Genomic DNA, 18,093 nt, shown 5'->3' with positions numbered 1-18,093 from the left:
AACAACAACCAGCAGCTAAAAGGCAACTGGACAGCTTTGCTGTAAACCTTGGTTTCTTCTCAAACCACAAGGAGTCTGCCGTACCAACTTCCAGGCAACAAAAAAACAGTATGTTGAATAACACACGTGAGTTTGGAGCAAAAATAATAAAAACAAAGCTAGAACAGCGGGCCTCTTTCTACATACTTAGGGAAGGAACGACTTGATTCTCTGATTTCCCTCCAACTGCTGCTCTTTTCAAAAAGCATTTATTTCAAAACTCCTCATGTTGAGGGCCAGGTTTAATTCCAGCTAATTGTTAAGCACATTTAAAACAACAACAACAGCACTTCAGTGGGATTGACTTTCATTTGTGGCTCAGTCTGTGATTTAGTCCTTAACTAAAACAAAGTTCAATTCTTAGGCGTCAGGGCCTCCAGCACCAAATGTAGGGGATAATGTCTGCTGATTACTTTTAGAAGTTTTTTTAAAAACCATGCAAATTTAATGCTCATATTGAATTATTGACATAGTACTTTGGTGCTGGTTCCTTTTCCAGGACACATTTGGTTTTGGCTTCTGCTCTCCTTTTATGAACTCTCACGGAACAGAGAAATGCAGCCTCTACTGCAAGCCCTTATTTATTTACAGTTCTACCTCGACCGTTTCACTTGTTCACTCACCAGCTCGTTTAGGGAGTCTGTTTTTGCCCTCAAACATGTTAGATCCACTTCAGACTACTCAAAAAGGGTAAGATGGTGTGCAGAGTTTAGGTGGAATATATAGAAATTCAAATAACTATCGGAATGTATTTGAACATCAAAACACCAACCCTTCCGTCTTTGGAAATTCATGACCTAGTCTGTAGCCTACGTGAGTCCTCTGCATCCTTCAAGGCTGAGGCCAAATCCCTTCAGTGGCGTGCAGCTGCCCTGACGGGGCTCTGCCGTAGTGAAACGACTTCCTTTGGAAGCCGAGAGATATTCTTTCCAGAGAGAGCCTAGAGCTAGCCCGACAGTAGAGTCCTGTGGGTGTTCACTGGTTTTCACAGCACCTGCAGGAACCACTCTCCTCGTCAGCCTCTGTGTTGTTGAGTCCTGCTCTTTCCTTGCTGTGTTTTCCACTAATATTTCCAGTTTGATGCACAGGGGGGACACAAAAAAGAGCATTTTACTAGCCCGTTGTCATATGGGCTAGTAAGTAAAAGACATTTAAAATGATTTACATTTCTGAACCTCAGTGGTCTCATCAAGAAGTCATATACACCGTGGATATTCATTGCGGTATTGTTTAAAAACACAAAAGAACGGATGACAACATAAATGTCCAACAGAAGGGGAATGCCTAAATGAATTTTAGAGTATACATGTTATAGAATATTGACTTTTAATAATGTAAGGTAGCTCTCTATATACCTAAATGGAAGTATAACACTTGTAGAACAAATAGAGTATACATATATAAATATATACAGTATATACATGTATGCACATACAATTATGTACATATGTATACATAGTATATATAAATACATATACATACAGATACATATGTAGATCTATCTATCTATAGAATATATGTGGCCCCGGTATGGAATATGTGTGTGTATATACCTGGTATTATATATATTCTATCTGGTATAGTATATATAGATATACATATTTATCTGGTACAGTATAAATAAATATATGTAATGATCATATTTAAATAGAAAATAATAAAATGTCTACAACTCCCCAAATAGTATCTATTGTTGTCTGAGAAATAGGGGCGGGGGTAGGCATAGGTACTCTTCTTTTTAATTCATATATTTCAGTGTTTTAAAATGTTTTAATAGTGATGATGTATCACTATTTTTATAATTTAGAAAGATCACACATTCATTTGACAGGACCTCCAAACCTGTAAGCTGCCATCGTGGAAGCATCATTGAACCAATGGTTCAAGTCACTTCTGTGCTCTAAAGTAATTACCAGATGCTTGCTTCCTCCCACCTCCATAGAGCCTTCTCTCTGGCCCCAGGATCCCCGCCACCCCTTCTGGCCTGAGCGCCCTCTGCCCCTCACACTCTCCTATTGGAGTCAGGATCTTTTCTGCTGTTGCCAAGCCTTCACCATTGCTATTATTTTTGTCCCTGAACTCACTTCCTACTGCTCTCCTCTAAAATCATACTTGTTTTCAAAACCCCAGCGCACATCTCTCTTTCCTCATAATAGCAACCCTCTCCCAGTCCCTAAAAATGTAATGGATTTTTGTAAAAACAGTGCATTGATCATCGTTGCATTGTGTAGGTTACACTAGAAAAATGCAGTATTGTCATCACCCCCTTAGAATGTGCAGTTGGTTGAAATTTTGCACTGATGTCAGAAATTATGCGTGTTTTAAATTTATTGCATATTATTTATTGTCCTTTTTCTTCCTGCGGATAAAAGGAGAGTGGGAAGAAATCGTGATGTAGTTTCCTGACTAAGCACTCAGAGCCACTTGGATCAATACGTCTAAACTCTGGCACATCAGCAGCTGAGTTATTTTCCTGCTTTAAACATGGTTTACCTTGGCCCATAGATCAGGTGCTCAGAGGAGCAAAATGAATGCTGTTGTTGATTAAGGACATTAATCTTCCTTGTCAGTTTCCTTGATTAGTATGGCTACCTCTGAGGTCCATTTTCCTATTCTAAGCACAATAAATTTTCTCCACGTACAGTATTTTGATCTCGACGGCGGGTGTGTGTATGTGCAAGTCAAAGGGTTTGCCTTTGATCTAACCAAGTGATGTGTCCTGAATTCCAATTTTTTGCTGATTTGTTCCAAAATGTCATTTACTTGTTCCCATTCTTAACAACCTGTGTTCCAGCATGAGATTGTGTTTGAAATTAGGCATGCTCAAAACCCAAAATTAAATTTCAAATACCCCACGACTAGCAGAGCATAGGACTTGGATTTTGAAAACTTGAGGGAGAAGGTACACTGTACGAAGGCGAATGGTAGCAAATGACAATTGCATTTCAGAATAAAAGCATTCTCTTTGCCCATGTACCTCAAATAGGTGTCCAGCCTGGGAGCTTCTAAAATCCACTCTGATGCAATCTTAGTAAAACTTAAGTCCTAGAACACACACTTTCTTGCCACAACCAGTTGCCTGTTGCAGAATGCTGCACCGTACATAAGGCACACCGCACTGCATGCCAGGCCATGGGCTCTGCACTGCGCCGCATGCCCTGTCGTGTCATGCCTTCGGTCTCCGCAGCTCACCATACCACACCGTGCCACATGACACACCGTGTTACCTTTCTGACAGAATCATCCCTCAGTCATCCTCAGTGTCCTTCCTTACGTCCCTCCCAAAGCATATCACTTTACGTGGCATTGGTTTAGATCCCCATGACCGATGAGCAAGTCTCGACCCTGGTGCAAAACCCAAGATGCACACCGCTGGCGCGGCTTTGTCCACCAGAGGATGGGTATCTTTCTTTTTGTCCAGACACAGCATGGGCTGGTGGCAGCTCTACAGGGGTGGTCCTGTGCTATGTGGCCATAGATTTGCCTTTATAAAACACATTCTAGTAAGAATTCCTAACTCTAGCTTCAGCTTCAGCTTGTGGATTATTCCAGGTTGAGGAAAATCCCCTTTCTAGGGTCTTCTTCAATCTGTTCTGATAGGCGCAGGTCTTAGGCAATTACTTTGAAGGTTCTTTGCATCTGGCTGTAATGTCTTTCAAATTTGTAAAATACATACCCAGTGCTATGGCTAGAAAGTGCATTTGGAATTAGGCATTTACTTAGAAAAAACAACTATGTTCTCACCTGTTTAGTTGGCCACAAATGCAACATGAGATAATAGTATGTGTCAGCAAATATACAATTTTGTGAATAAAAGTGGGAAGTTTTAAGTCAAAGGAATAAAAATTCGGAGAGGAAAGAGTCTCACTGTCCCTCACTGTCCTTATCAGCCAGTAAGCAGGTCCAGGGCAGATTTTGAACGATGACAAACTAACCAGTAAGATGAGTGTGGAAACATAGTCAGTGATTCTTTTCATAAATATTTACCTCACAAAACCTACGTGCCAGCAAGGGTGCCCAGCTGAGGGAACTAGCGAGATGTGAGGTGCAGTCCATTCTCTTAGGAGCTCAAAGTGTGAGGGGAAAAAACACAAACACGTGAAAGCGAGAATGAGCAGAGTTCTAGCCTGAGCCTTGGGACATAGAGGGGACACGTCTGTCTCCAAATCTTAGAACACTCGTCATGTGGAAGAAAGAGACTGGATTGGGGATTTCCACCATAGTTTGTGCAACATTATTACTGTCATCCCGCATTGTTTTCTTCTTTTTTTCTTTGTTTTTAAATAGTAATACATGCATTTGGTTGAAAAGAAAAATTATTTGAAAAAAAACAGTACACTATGAAAAGTCTCTCTTCTCATTTTTTTACTCTTTATTCTGTCCCACACTCATGGTTAATGATTAGTTTTTTGGGTATTCTACCAGTGTTTCTTCATTCACATACAAACAAGTGCAAATAAATATTCTTATTTCCTTCCTTTTCTGACATCAGAGCTAGCATTCTATGTATCTGCTTCTATATAGCTGTATCTATATCCATAACACATGCTCTGCATCTTATTTTTCCACGCAACAATATTTATCTAGAAGTCTTTCCATGTCAGTACTACATGGGATGGTCTTCGTTCTGCTGTAGAGCTGTACAGTATTCTATGGTAGAAGTCCATCGTTGGTTTCACCAAGCCCTGATAGTGGACGTTTGCGTTTATTTTAATTTTCGTTATTTCAGACTATACTGCGATGAATAACTTTCTTCACATTCATTTTGTAAATGTGCAGGTATATCTGTACAGTGGTTTCTCTAAGTAAAATGGCTGTTCCAAAGCGTAAATGCACCGACAAATTGCCCGCCTTGGGGGTTATGTCATATTCCGCTCCTGCCGGACCCCTCTCAGTACACGAGTGCCTGTTCCTCCTAGCCTCGTCTAAGAGGGTATTGCCAAACGTTTTTGAATTTTTCTCAATCTGGTAATGGAGAAATGTCATTTTAAGCTTGTTTGAATAGGAATTTTTATATTCTGGGGTCATTTATATTGCTTTTTCTATGCATAGTAGTTACTCTTTATTCATCTTCTAAAAATATGAATTGAGGGTCTTTTCCTTCTTGATTTCTAGGAACTCTTTATATATCAGGGAGATGAGCCCTTTGTGTGTGGTGGTGTTTTTTAATTACCTGAGGCGTCTGTTTCCAGTCATAGACTTTGAAGACAAACATGGGACTAAAAGCTAGAAACAACAGTGAGGTGGGTTTAATGAAGTTCAATCTTGAAAGTGATAATGAGCCCTTAATATGTGATTCTCAGTGCTTTGGTTTTACCGTCTCATTAGTCTTCACAGTAACCCTATGAGGTGACGATCATTATTAGCAGATGACACTGAAGCACAAAAGTACTAGGAAATTCGCCCATGGTCACACAGCTAGTAAATGGTGGAGTCAGGATTCAAAGTCACGTATTTGACTCCACAGCCTAGGCTCTTAACTACGACACTTATTAGTAATTAGGTTTGCGTAGCAATACTTCCACCAATGGAAATATTCAAACCAAGGTTGGGAGATGGTCAATCCCGAGCCTTGTGGATGAGATCGTAGGATAGAAAGGGGATTGAATTAGACAACCTCAAAGAACCCTTCCAGTGCTTCTGAATTTTCTTCTGAAAGTGCCATGCCTGACATGAAAGATGAATCAGCATATGACATGCAAGGGCTCTCTACATGGGACCTCCCTGCTCCAGTTATGATTGCCCTGCCACCCATCAGCATCACTGCCACAGGCAGCCAGGGCACCTGAACTTCCAGTTACAAACAGTGGCTTCGAGGTGAATGTTCACGACACACTTGGTTACTGAGCCTACGTTCGTATGGGAGTGTCTGTGTTTTGGTGCTTTGCACAAGGTGAACAATCAGTAAACCTTTCTGATTGGATTAACACAGGATTGGCGGCAAAGTACTTATTCTAAGAGCTCTTAAGTATGATTCAATCAGATGGAACATCCAGTCAGTAGTTACTAAGCACAAACTATGGGCAAAGCACAGTGCCCGCAACTCAGGGAGATGAATAAGCGAAGACATGGCTGTCCACCGGTGTACGGAAAACAGATAATGGGTGACAAAGGCAGAAAACCCCATGAGCCCCAAACGAATGGCCACAGCCCTTGGAGTGGAGATGAGGGAGACAGCATTGAGGAGCGGGCTGTCGGGGGAGACTCCCTAGAGAAGGTGAGATGTTACCAGAAACTTTCTGTGGATTTGGGAGAAGCGAAAGAGCCTTTCAATTGAGGGGTGGGGCTTGAGTAAAAGCATAGAAGTTGAAAATCTCATGCTTGTGGGCTTGAATGGTGTGTTTCTTGAACAGGCTGAGACATAAAATTATGAAGGTAGACCGGGACCTCTTTGATGAGGATCCTGAATCCCAAGCCAGCAGATGGACAAGGACGTCCACTGAAGACTCTAGAATAGAGAAGTGACGTGGTGCAGGTGGTGTTTTAGGGAAATGAGTATGTCAGTCACGTGCAGGGTGGTGTACGGGAGAGGTGAGGCTGAGAACTGGAGAACACAGGAAACTCTCACAGTTATTTCAGTAGAAGATGATAAGGGTCTAGCTGGGAAAAAGGGGGAAACATGCATATAAAAGAAATTGTGGGGAATAGCTAGATGATTCTATGTAGGAGGAGGGAGCAAAAGAACCGTTAAAGTACCCACAGAAATTTATAGTACACATTTTTGCTACTACTCACGTACCTAGCACAGAGGAAGTGTGACCACGAACAAATTATTTTTTCCTTTGGAGATCAGAGAACAAAATTCTATCAACAAATGTAAGTAGGTTGGGGCAGCCTTTCCTTTTACCACAAAAGTAATTCTTTGTGGGGCAGAGGTCACTGAGAGCTCTGTGCGGAAAACATTAGAGTGCGTCTGCACTAGGTGGGCGGCTTCGACAGTGCAGATGGTTGCATAACTCCGCGAATGTACAAAAACTGCTGAATTGCACACTTTGAGTGAATTTGATGCTTTGTGAATTATAAATCAATACAGGTGTTATTTAAAAACAAACAGTGAGGCTCTCGGGCTGGTTTTAAGTCCCTTATATTAAGATCTAAGTAAATTTTAAGTAAATATTTACCTATAGCCTCCCTCCCCAAAGGATTGTGCCCCAAAGAAGGCCATAGAATCACATTTCTGCCCTGGGACAACAGGCAAAAAATATCCCACACGTCCAGGCTCATCAGAACTGCTGCTCCTGCTCCATCTCAAGGCTCTGCAGCTTCCTTCTCCCCAGGGCACCACTGAGGACTCTCAGAGAAACGCAGACAGTGCTTTGCCTGCCAGGCCGTGTTTTTTCCTCTAACACAATTTTCTGTTAAAGTGAAAACTCTGTACTGCAAGCCCTGGCTCTTCAGAAGGGAAAGAAAACCCCAAAACTTGCTGAATCAGTCTCTATTAAACATCAATTCGGCAGTCCCAAACAGCTCAGTCTATCATTCTGGCAGGCAAGTTTTAAATAAGGCAGCGGGCTGGAAAAAGAAAGAGTAGTCACTCAGATCTTAACCCCCCAAGCATGTCATCAGCGTTGGCTTAGAGTCTTGCTGGAGAATGCAGGCTCATTTTTTTTCTTTTTTACCCTATTAACTAATTACATAGATAAAATTGTAAAAAATGAGTGTACCTGGGTTTCTCAGTCCCCATTTGTCATATTAATTCATAGGCCACTTAATCTCAGAAGGAGAATGTTTTCTCGGTGACAGAGGTTCCTGGAGCCTCCCTGGCATATCCATTTATCCTAGATGGCTCTGTTGTCAGATGTGTCACAGCCTCCACACTGTGCGGCTGCTGATTTCCTAGCACCCTGAAAGATGAGTGGGAGTTTCGGGGAAACAGCCGCAGAGCCTAGCCTCTGGGCAGGCGCTGCCGTCCATCACAAGGGCAGCCTGAGGGCAAATGATTCTGGGAAAAGTGAATGCAGACGCACTCCCGGGTCTCAGTTTCTGGTCTTCAGTTCTTGGTTTTGAATGTGTATCTCTGTCCACTCCCACCATCATTCCAGTTCTTTTTTTAAAATTATGCCCCTTCTTTTAAAATATTTCTTAATGTAATGGGACAGTGTCCCCTGTGCCTATTAGTATTGGCCCTATTCCAACAATAATTGGTGTTTTTGCTTTGTTTTGTTTTTGTTTTTAACCCAGATACTTCTCTAATGATGCTTATCTACCTCTGTGCTCAGAAAACCTTTCTGTATAATCCGTCTTCCTTTCTGGCATCCTCTCTGCTTCCATTTCAGAGCAGTAAGAAGGGTTGATGGAGTTACAGGGGTGTCATCTTAAATCACGGGCCCTTATCTTTACCCTGAAGGGTCAGAAGGAGCTCGGTGCTCAAGGGAGAAAGCTCATCCATGGGTACTGAACACTCTCGTTTCTTTATTGTTTATTGTCTTGGTACGTTCAGCTTCTCACACTCGAGGCTGTTCACACCACCGTTGTGACAGGGTCTGTGTCAGTAGCACTATCAGAAAGTACTTAACAACCAACCACCTGCTCGAGGAGCTCTGCAGACAGTGCTGGCCTTGCACTCTGGGACGTTAGCAGATGAGGCAGACCCCAGAGGGCAACAGGAGTGCAGATTGGCTATATTCAACTCCTTGTGGCCCAAACTAGCCTGACCACATGTCCCTAGAGATAAAGTACTGAACCTATGGACAGGTGGTAATGTGTTGCAAATGGCGAGTGTCCTCCTTTCAAAGTAGAGGTAAAAATAAAATGCACAGCTCTCATTTATTGAGTGTGTACCACATGCCAGGCACAGAACTAAGTGCATCATCTCATTTAATCCTCATAACAGCTCAATGAAGATGGGAACTGTTATTGCCCCCATTTTAAAAATCAATGAACTGAGGCTCAGGAAGGCTAAGTTGCTGAATCTCACAACTGACAGTAGTAGAGTCTGAACGCAGACCTAAGCTGTCGGCCGCCAACTGAATGAACTTGATTCTGAGGACGAGTCAGAATTAAGAACTAGAATTTTGGGATTGAAACTTTCCTTGGGGAAAGTAAAGCCATATTCAGTAAATCATCTTTGTCGTCTCATTCCTTAGTGTTCCCAGAGAATTAAAAAAAACACCCACCCTGTACGGGGTTACTGAATTTGTCTAGCTCGTGAATTTGTCAGCATTTCTGAACTAGGACTTTGGGGGCTACAAAAGGCTGATTTTGTTAGCGCATATGATTGAATGGCAATAGTTTGAGCTTATTTTCACCTTTCTTCCACTTAGCTTTTGACTAGAAATCATGACCAATGGACTCTTCAGTTTTTATTGTAAGAACTTCCCTGAAGATTTACTTGTAAAATGCAAATTTGAAAAATCAATCCCATTTTAAATGCATCCAGGTAACTGAATTTGCGGTGCCCTCCTGTCCAGTCCCCTCCTGAGAGGGCTTCTGTGGGTTCACCCGTTGTGTATCTTCTTCCACAGGAACCGGACTTCTAGGTGGCCAAAGAAATAGCCAGGGAGAAAGAAGTGAGATGTTCCAAGGAATCCTGGGTTATATAAAGAAAGCAATAATTTCTGGCTTTGACAAGGAAAGTGCGTTTATTTAGTGGATTTTATTTAACAATGTAACAATATTGGTTCCTAGCTGGGGTAACTGGCTCCTGCTGTCTTTCTCAGGTCGCACATCTGCCAGCTCTGCAGGAAGAGCTGACAAGAATTAATTGGCTTTCCTGAGCCTGAGGCTCAGCTCGCTTCCCAGGTCCAATGATCCCGCAGGATCCCGCACTCACATAATTGACTGTCTCGAAGGACTTTCTGTTTCCAGGAGCTCTAACTGATGGGCACCCTGTAATGTATGTACATTTTCAAATTCAATAGTTAGAACCTTGAGAATCTTTCAGGGTCCTTCGCTCACTTTAAGAAAATGGGACATGGCCACATGCAAAGTATTTAGATAATTTGTTGCTTTTATGAGTGTTCTGATATGGTCCCGTTTAAATGTGTGATTTACACAAGTGGCGTTGTTTCTCTTCCTTTCCATTTCATGCTGGGCTCTCTGAGTAAGACATAGGTGGTAGGGTAAGAATTTCAGAGGTGGAAATTCCTCCCAATTGTTGATTTTGTTTATTCAAGGGTGTCCAACCTTTTGGCATCTCTGGGCCTCACTGGAAGAATTGTCTTGGGCCACACATTAAATACATTGCAACATGCAATCACAAAAATAATCTCACAATGTTTTAAGTAAATTTACGATTTCCTGTTGGGCCGCATTCACAGCCATCCTGGGCTGCATGCTGCCCGTGAGCCACAGGTTGGACAGCCCTGGTTTATAGTCTCTTCTTTAGTGTAGATTACTCTAGACTCTATTCCCTTAATAAGTACTGTACATCCGGGAAGCTCCTGTATGCTGCGGGACTACCTAGGGAAAATTATATTGATTTAGTTTTACAAATAAGGAAGGAGTAAAGGATGTTGTGTCTGACTACAGTGGCAGCCAATCAATACAAAAATCATAGAAAGTTGGGAGGCACTTTTCACCAAATGCTGGTTTCTGCCTAGACAGACACTGGGCCCCTCTCTACCTGATTGCCCACTGGGGTCAGAGTGCTCTTACTTCTGAGATGCAGCTCTATCCCTTTGTTGGATAACTCAGATTCTAGACTGGTTTTTCACTTGGTAGATTGAACACATTCTCTTTCTAACTTGTATCAATTAGTCCTAGTTTGTTCTCGGTAGCTACACAGAATAAGTCCATTGATTGATCCATGACCCTCAAACTCCAGGAGCTAACAGGTTACTGGGAGATAACTTGGGCATAGAGAAGTCGTATGTCACGCATGCCACATGAGCAGTATAATTATTTGCTGGAGGAAAGATGAGGGGACAATAGGAAGGGGTCAAGTCCTGACAGGTGTAGTCAGCAAATTCATCCTGGAGGAGGAGCATTCAAAGCTGCTTAACTTGAATGGCTTGAGGCTGAAAGTCAGAGGTTTGGGGGTGGAGATTGGAAGGATAAAGTGTTGGGGAAGTGATGGGGAGTGTGTACTAATCAGAGCTCAGAGTCTGAATTGGAGAGTGAAAGACAGGGCTCAAAAAGCTGGTGGAGTGAGTGTGAGATTGTAAAGAACAGTGGAGACCAAGTTGTGAGGCCTGATGGCATTCACCTTGTCTCAGATGCCAGGCTGTGGGGGTTAAGGGTTATCCAGTGGAGCAGGGCAGAACCCTGCGGCCAACTGCCGAGTTGTGTTTAGCATGGTAACTGGTATCTGGAGACCGTGGCCTGGAGGGCTCTGCACCATGCCAGATCTAGGTGCTAAGGGCCAGGAGCCCTATGGTGGCCTCTGCAGTAGAGGAAGCATTGAGGGTCGAATGATAATTACTGTGTCACAGCCCTGACACTACCTACTGTGCATTTTCCAGGAGAGCACCCCCTTCCATACCCCCACACCGCCAGACGATTTGTATCTGTGGGCAAACCCCCTTTACTTTCTGGTGAACAATTACTTATTAACAGCTGGTGGTGGTTCCAGGTGACTGTGGTAGAGAATCCCAGGATGCTCATGTCTGTAATGAAGTATCTCAAGACTGATTTTCCTGCTTCCAGTGAAGTCTACAAGTAGGCTGAGCCCAAATAATGAAAGAAGCTTTTAAAATTCTTTAGGATAAAGGTGTGTGTGCACACATGGACTTAAGTTCATTAGCTTTTTCTTTGGTTGTCTATATACGGTAGGCAATAAGACTCATCATTAATATTATTCCTTTTGCTATTGAGCTTTTTGGGGGGGTCTAAATTGAAAAGGAGTGGCCATATGCAAAGGAAGTACAATTAGAAGCTTTACTGAAATGTGCAGGTTTGAACTGGTTACAAATATAGACCACTGGCTGAGTGAAGTGAACATCGTTAGCAATTTAGGGGAATCTACCAACCTGTCTTCTCACATAATCCTGTTACGTGTGCTCAATTCTAAAATGTATACTTTTTAATTTCACAAATATTTATTGAGTGACTACTATGTGGCAGGCCCTGTTCTAGGTGTTGAACTACATTAGCGAACAGGATACTCAAAGATTCCCACTTTCATGGAGAATGCCTAGCAAGGGAAGACAATCAATACATAAAAAATTAATCCATTGATTGATTATGTGGTATATGATGAGGAGACAAACAATACAGAAAAAAGAAAAAGTAGAGAAGAGGAGAGGGGGAACAGGGTTGCGAGGGATGGGGGAGGCAGGGCAGGGTGCAGTTTTAGATAGAGTGGTCATTGTCTTCCTTTCGAAGGTGAGCGTTGAGTAGAGGGCTGGCCATGAGGGTTTGGGTGTGCAGGTGTCTGGGGGGAGAGAATCCAAGGGAAAAGAACAGCCAGGGAAAAGGCGCTGAGGCAGGAAAGTGCTGGAGTGGAGAAGAGGCTTTGTGCTCTTTTCATTCCCGTTAGACAAGCAATGGCTCTTGCAACCAAGAAAAAAGCTAGGAAAATACTAAAGGTAAGTTTATTTCTCATAATGCTAGATTCAACATTACTTTAAAAAAAAACCAAACAACTTCACAACTGATTTAAGAAGGTGCCAAGGGCATGGGAGGGGGTTTCCTGACACCTAGACTGCTGGGGTTTGAATCCGGGCTCAGCCTGTGAGCTCGTAGATGAGTTCTTTAGCCTGTCTGTTCCTCAGTTTCCTCTTCTGAAAAGTCAAGTTAATAATAGTAGCAATCTCCTAAGATTGTTTTGGTGATTAAATGAGTCAATATTAACTAAAAAGCTTGGAACTATGCCTCACTCACAACAAGCACTCAAATATTAGCTATTACTGTTGTGTTCCTGCTACTGTTACTTTAATGAGTTGGTGCCCTGTCTGGAATGTTCTTTGGGTGTGTCTTAAGGGCTGTGTGTATAATTGTGTGTATGCGTTTGTGTGAGAGGAGTTTGTATGTTCAGAGTGTGGGGCTTAATTTATAAAATAGTTGTAAGAATTAGGTAAAATTCAACCGTTTAACATTTAGTAATGCCTCAATAAACATTCATTTTCTTTCTTTCTGATGACATTTTACAGCCAAGAAAAATAATGGAAGGTTTTCCTCTTCTGCCTATTAGTGAACGTTTGGCTAGCTTATAAGTAGAATGACGGCCAGGTGACAACATCCCATAGACTCAAACTTGGAAACTTGTTTTGTCCTTGGCACCACCAATAGAACCAAGAAATTCCCAGTGGGCCATTGTGAATATCACTGGAAGGCAACAAATGGGCAGTAGATAAATGAATGAGAGTGAAACAAAATGAGGAGAAAACCGAAGAAATAGGGAAGAGCACCATTAAAGTGATAATGCTTTGGGATGAGTCCACTGGACAACTCCTTTCTCTGAGGACCTTTAAAAAGAGAAGGGATGGCGTCTATCCAGGTGGTGGCGTCCATCCAGGTGGAGAAGCTGTCGCTGGAGGAAAGGGCTGGACTAAAGGGTCTCCTGAGGCCTCTTCCAGCACTAACAGCAGCCCCTCTCCCCAGTCCACTATCCTATTTCTGCTCTTACGGGCCTGAATTAGCCTACATTTCCACCTCTGCTTAAGGAGTCATGAGGATTTTAACATATAAAGAGGGCTTCTGTTAAATAATATTAAGGGAGACCAAGTCGTTGTGTACTGAGGTAATAGATGTTGAAAATCAACTTTCTATTCCTCCGGGATCTGTCCCTCACTTCTCTGGCCGTGGCAACTGTTTGAGCCCCTGGAGCCGGTTGCTGGGGATGCACCAGGGCTGTGGGCTATCAGGGAGACAAGGGGGATGACGTGCCAGCGCTGAGAGGGAACTCTATGGTCTGGAGGGGAAAGGATGCTGTGTCTTCACAGGGCAGGGGTGGGGGGTGGGTTGGCAGGAGAGAGGACTGAAGCCCAGCACCCACTTACTGTCTGCCCCTGTATTGGTTCCTAGGGGTGGCAGATGTCTCCTGTGCCATGGATCGTCCCTTTTCAATGGCATCAAAAGATGGAGAAGGAGCATGTTATACGTCCCTGATTTCTGACGTCTGTTACCCACCTCAGGAGGATTCTACATATTTCACTGGAATTCTTCAGAAGGAAAATGGCCACGTCACCACATCGGAGAGCCCTGAGGAGCTGAGTACCCCTGGGCCCGCCTTAGCAGACGTGCCTGGGACAGAGCCCCATGGCTTATTTAGTTCTGATTCTGGAATAGAGATGACTCCTGCAGAGTCCACCGAAGTGAACAAGATCTTAGCAGACCCCCTGGACCAGATGAAAGCAGAAGCTTACAAATACATGGACATAACCGGGCCAGGAGAGGTGAACTCTCAGGAGCAACCTCACCCCAAGTTGGAAGAGAAAGACTTGGACTTTAAGAATAAGGACACTGAAATCTCAACAAAATCCGAAAAGGTCCATGAACCAGCTCCTGTGGAGGGAAAAATCCTCAAGGACCATTTATTTGAAGAGTCAACCTTTGCTCCTTACATAGATGACCTCTCTGAAGAGCACCGCAGGGCCTCCTCCCTGGTCACCGCCCCCATCAAAATCACTCTGACTGAGACCGAGCCGCCTGTTGAAACTGCTACTCAAGAGAAGAGCCCCGAGAAGCAAGATGTCTGTCTGAAGCCGAGTCCTGACACAGTCCCCACTGTCACCGTCTCAGAGCCTGAAGATGACAGCCCAGGCTCCATCACTCCTCCGTCTTCCGCAACAGGTAAGGAAACTGGTATTCCCTGTCTTGGGAAAAGCCAGCACATGGAAATCTGAATATTAAGGAATCAGGATTTGCTTTCAAGTCTCATCTCAACTAATTTAATTAGCATACAGCTTTTCTAGTCTTGTGCGCGTTGTACAAAAAGGTTGAGATTTGGGATATTCCGTAAAGCCCTGCCAGATTTGCTTTGTATAAAGTTTTCCCTTCTATTGAGGGGAAGGAACGACACACTGGAAACACTAAAACCCGCACGTGGGCCTACTGTTTGGAGCAGAGAGGGAGGCACCGCCTGCTTCTAGGGTGGCTTTCCTCCCGGACTCGCCTGTTCTGCTGAGACCAGTTGGGTCACCTTGGTCAGGACCTTTATATTCCTGGCCTCAGCTCCAAGTCCGTACAAGGAAGGGAGAGGTGGCCCTCAGACTTTTGGAAGGTCATGGGCACTGAGAGGCAACCTAACAGAATGCTTCTTTCCACTCCCACCCTTCAGTCTCGGCACTGCCGTTTTTATCTTGTAGTGTATTGAAGATCTCTGTACAATTTTATTTTTTTTAACTAAATAATGTATTTAGATAGAATTTTTAAAATTCTCAAATTCACTAGGTTGTGATTTTGTTCAACTTGAATGTTCTACTACTCTGGCTCAAGACAGGGTGTTAAACCACATTCTCAATACATCTTCCTACATACAAAGGGGGACTCCTTACCTAGTGAAAGGCCAGAGTGGTAGCAGGAGCTCCCCTGCCCCCTTTGTCCTGTGTACATTTTTGTCCTGTGTGTATTTTTGTCCCGTGTGCATCTCTCATCTTGTGTGCATCTCCATACAGTGTTCATCTCCATCTAGTGTTCATCTCCCATCCCGTGTGCATCTCCATCCCATATGCATCTCCATCCTGTGTGCATCTCCATCCAGTGTTCATCTCCATCTAGTGTTCATCTCCCATCCTGTGTGCATCTCCATCCCGTGTGCATCTCCATCCAGTGTTCATCTCCATCTAGTGTTCATCTCCCATCCCATGTGCATCTCCATCCAGTGTTCATCTCCATCTAGTGTTCATCTCCCATCCCGTGTGCATCTCCATCCCATATGCATCTCCATCCTGTGTGCATCTCCATCCAGTGTTCATCTCCCATCCTGTGTGCATCTCCATCCCGTGTGCATCTCCATCCAGTGTTCATCTCCATCTAGTGTTCATCTCCCATCCCATGTACATCTCCATCCAGTGTTCATCTCCATCTAGTGTTCATCTCCCATCCTGTGTGCATCTCCATCCCGTGTGCATCTCCATCCAGTGTTCATCTCCATCTAGTGTTCATCTCCCATCCCGTGTGCATCTCCATCCCATATGCATCTCCATCCTGTGTGCATCTCCATCCAGTGTTCATCTCCATCTAGTGTTCATCTCCCATCCTGTGTGCATCTCCATCCCATGTGCATCTCCATCCAGTGTTCATCTCCATCTAGTGTTCATCTCCCATCCCATGTGCATCTCCATCCAGTGTTCATCTCCATCTAGTGTTCATCTCCCATCCTGTGTGCATCTCCATCCCGTGTGCATCTCCATCCAGTGTTCATCTCCATCTAGTGTTCATCTCCCATCCCATGTGCATCTCCATCCAGTGTTCATCTCCATCTAGTGTTCATCTCCCATCCCGTGTGCATCTCCATCCCGTGTGCATCTCCATCCAGTGTTCATCTCCATCTAGTGTTCATCTCCCATCCCATGTGCATCTCCATCCCGTCTGCATCTCCATCTAGTGTTCATCTCCCATCCCGTGTGCATCTCCATCCCGTGTGCATCTCCATCCCGTGTGCATCTCCATCTAGTGTTCATCTCCCATCCCGTGTGCATCTCCATCCCGTGTGCATCTCCATCCCGTCTGCATCTCCATCTAGTGTTCATCTCCATCCAGTGTGCATCTCAATCCTGTGTGCATCTCCATTCTGTGTACATTTTCATTCCATGTGCATCTCCATCCCTTGTACATCTCCATCTTGTGTGCATCTCTCATGCCGTGTGCATCTCCATCTAGTGTTCATCTCCAACCCATGTGCATCTCCATCCCGTGTGTATCTCCATTCCAGGTACATCTTCATTCCATGTGCATCTCCATCCCTTGTACATCTTCATCCTGTGTGCATCTCCATCCTGTGTGCAAATGACTGAGGATGAAGAGGACAGTTTGAGGGCTTCAAATCTTCCCCTGACATTCTGACCCTACCCAAAAGTGATCTACAAACCTTTTTGATTCACAGAAAGTGATTTTTAGCACCTCAGGTGAATGAGCTTTCACTGAATTCTTAAAACAGATCCCAAACTGCAGGATTAGGAGTGATTGCTCTAAATCCTGATGCTGCAGTAAGTCCAAGTGTTAAAACAGAGTGGACCTAACGGAAGTACCTCCGCCCCATTTCCCTAAAGAGTTATCCTCAGTTCCTCCCCTTCCCCAGCCTTATCTCAGACTCATTCAACTATAAAGCTCCAAGAGTCTCAAAGATGCACTGCACCAGGTCTCTGATTTTCAAATTTATTCACTTCCTCAAAACACACTTACTACACACGTTCTTTTGATCATTCACTCTACGAAGTACTGGTGATGACAGATTTTTACAAAACAAATAAAAACCAGTCCCCGCCCTGTAGTGGGCAATTGACCAGGAAAATAGTCAAGATTTGTGTTCTGAGAGAGTGAAAGCGTAGAGTGCCAAGGAGCATCAAAGTCCAACAGCTCCCCAGGTGAACTGAGAGACCTGAAGCGACTCTTAAAGGAGCGGGAGGAAATAACACAGGTGAAGGGGAGGGGTGGCCTTCCAGTCTGAGAAGGTACAAGGACAGAAGGTGTGAGGGTATGGTGAACTTATAAAATGTGAATCAGGATTTGACTGTGATGACAAATAAGGAAACTAAGGCCTCAGGAAACTGAGGCCTCAGGTGACTTGTCCCAGTCTGCAGCATGAGGTAGGGACATAGCTGAGTCTCAGAGCCTCCCTGTGCTCTTTCTGACAGTGCATCATACAGCCCCTCTATTATTCCGGGACACTGTGAAGATGTAAGCTACGTTATCAGCTGTGCTTTACAGAGCTCCAGGGTTGCCTGGTGGTCAGTCCAGAGGACTTCAGCCAGTCTTTAGGAAGAGTGAAATACATCGGCATGTATACATCCACTCACATGGCACATGCCTCATGGAAAAATTACAGTTTACAAAGTTGATGAGAAAGATTTGATACAGAGTTCGTTAATTATTATTAGGGTATTTCTATTTTTTAAATAGCCACGACCCATTGGGTTCTGGAGCAACTCCAAGAGAAAACAAAGACAGATCTGACTCATATAACCTTGGAGTTTTATGACCTCGAGTTGCCCACTTCACAGCATGGAGTTA

At 43.8% G+C, this 18,093-nt stretch overlaps 1 protein-coding gene across 4 annotated transcripts in view; it reads left to right on the top strand.

Moving 5' to 3' along the window:
• RTN1 (reticulon 1) overlaps nucleotides 1-18,093 on the top strand; it is a 161,118-nt gene that overhangs the window by 67,987 nt on the left and 75,038 nt on the right. For all 4 annotated transcript variants that reach the window (XM_071222007.1, XM_053929183.2, XM_045201173.2 and 1 more), the window contains exon 2: nucleotides 13,945-14,712. In XM_071222007.1, the coding sequence (XP_071078108.1) occupies nucleotides 13,968-14,712 (745 nt within the window). In that variant the 5' untranslated portion in view covers nucleotides 13,945-13,967. The remainder of the gene's footprint in view (nucleotides 1-13,944; nucleotides 14,713-18,093) is intronic.

This window comes from Desmodus rotundus, chromosome 7, assembly GCF_022682495.2.
Source record: "Desmodus rotundus isolate HL8 chromosome 7, HLdesRot8A.1, whole genome shotgun sequence".
Lineage (NCBI taxonomy): Eukaryota > Metazoa > Chordata > Mammalia > Chiroptera > Phyllostomidae > Desmodus > Desmodus rotundus.
Note: the sequence above shows the minus strand (reverse complement) of the source record. Positions and strands in the feature narration are given on the sequence as shown.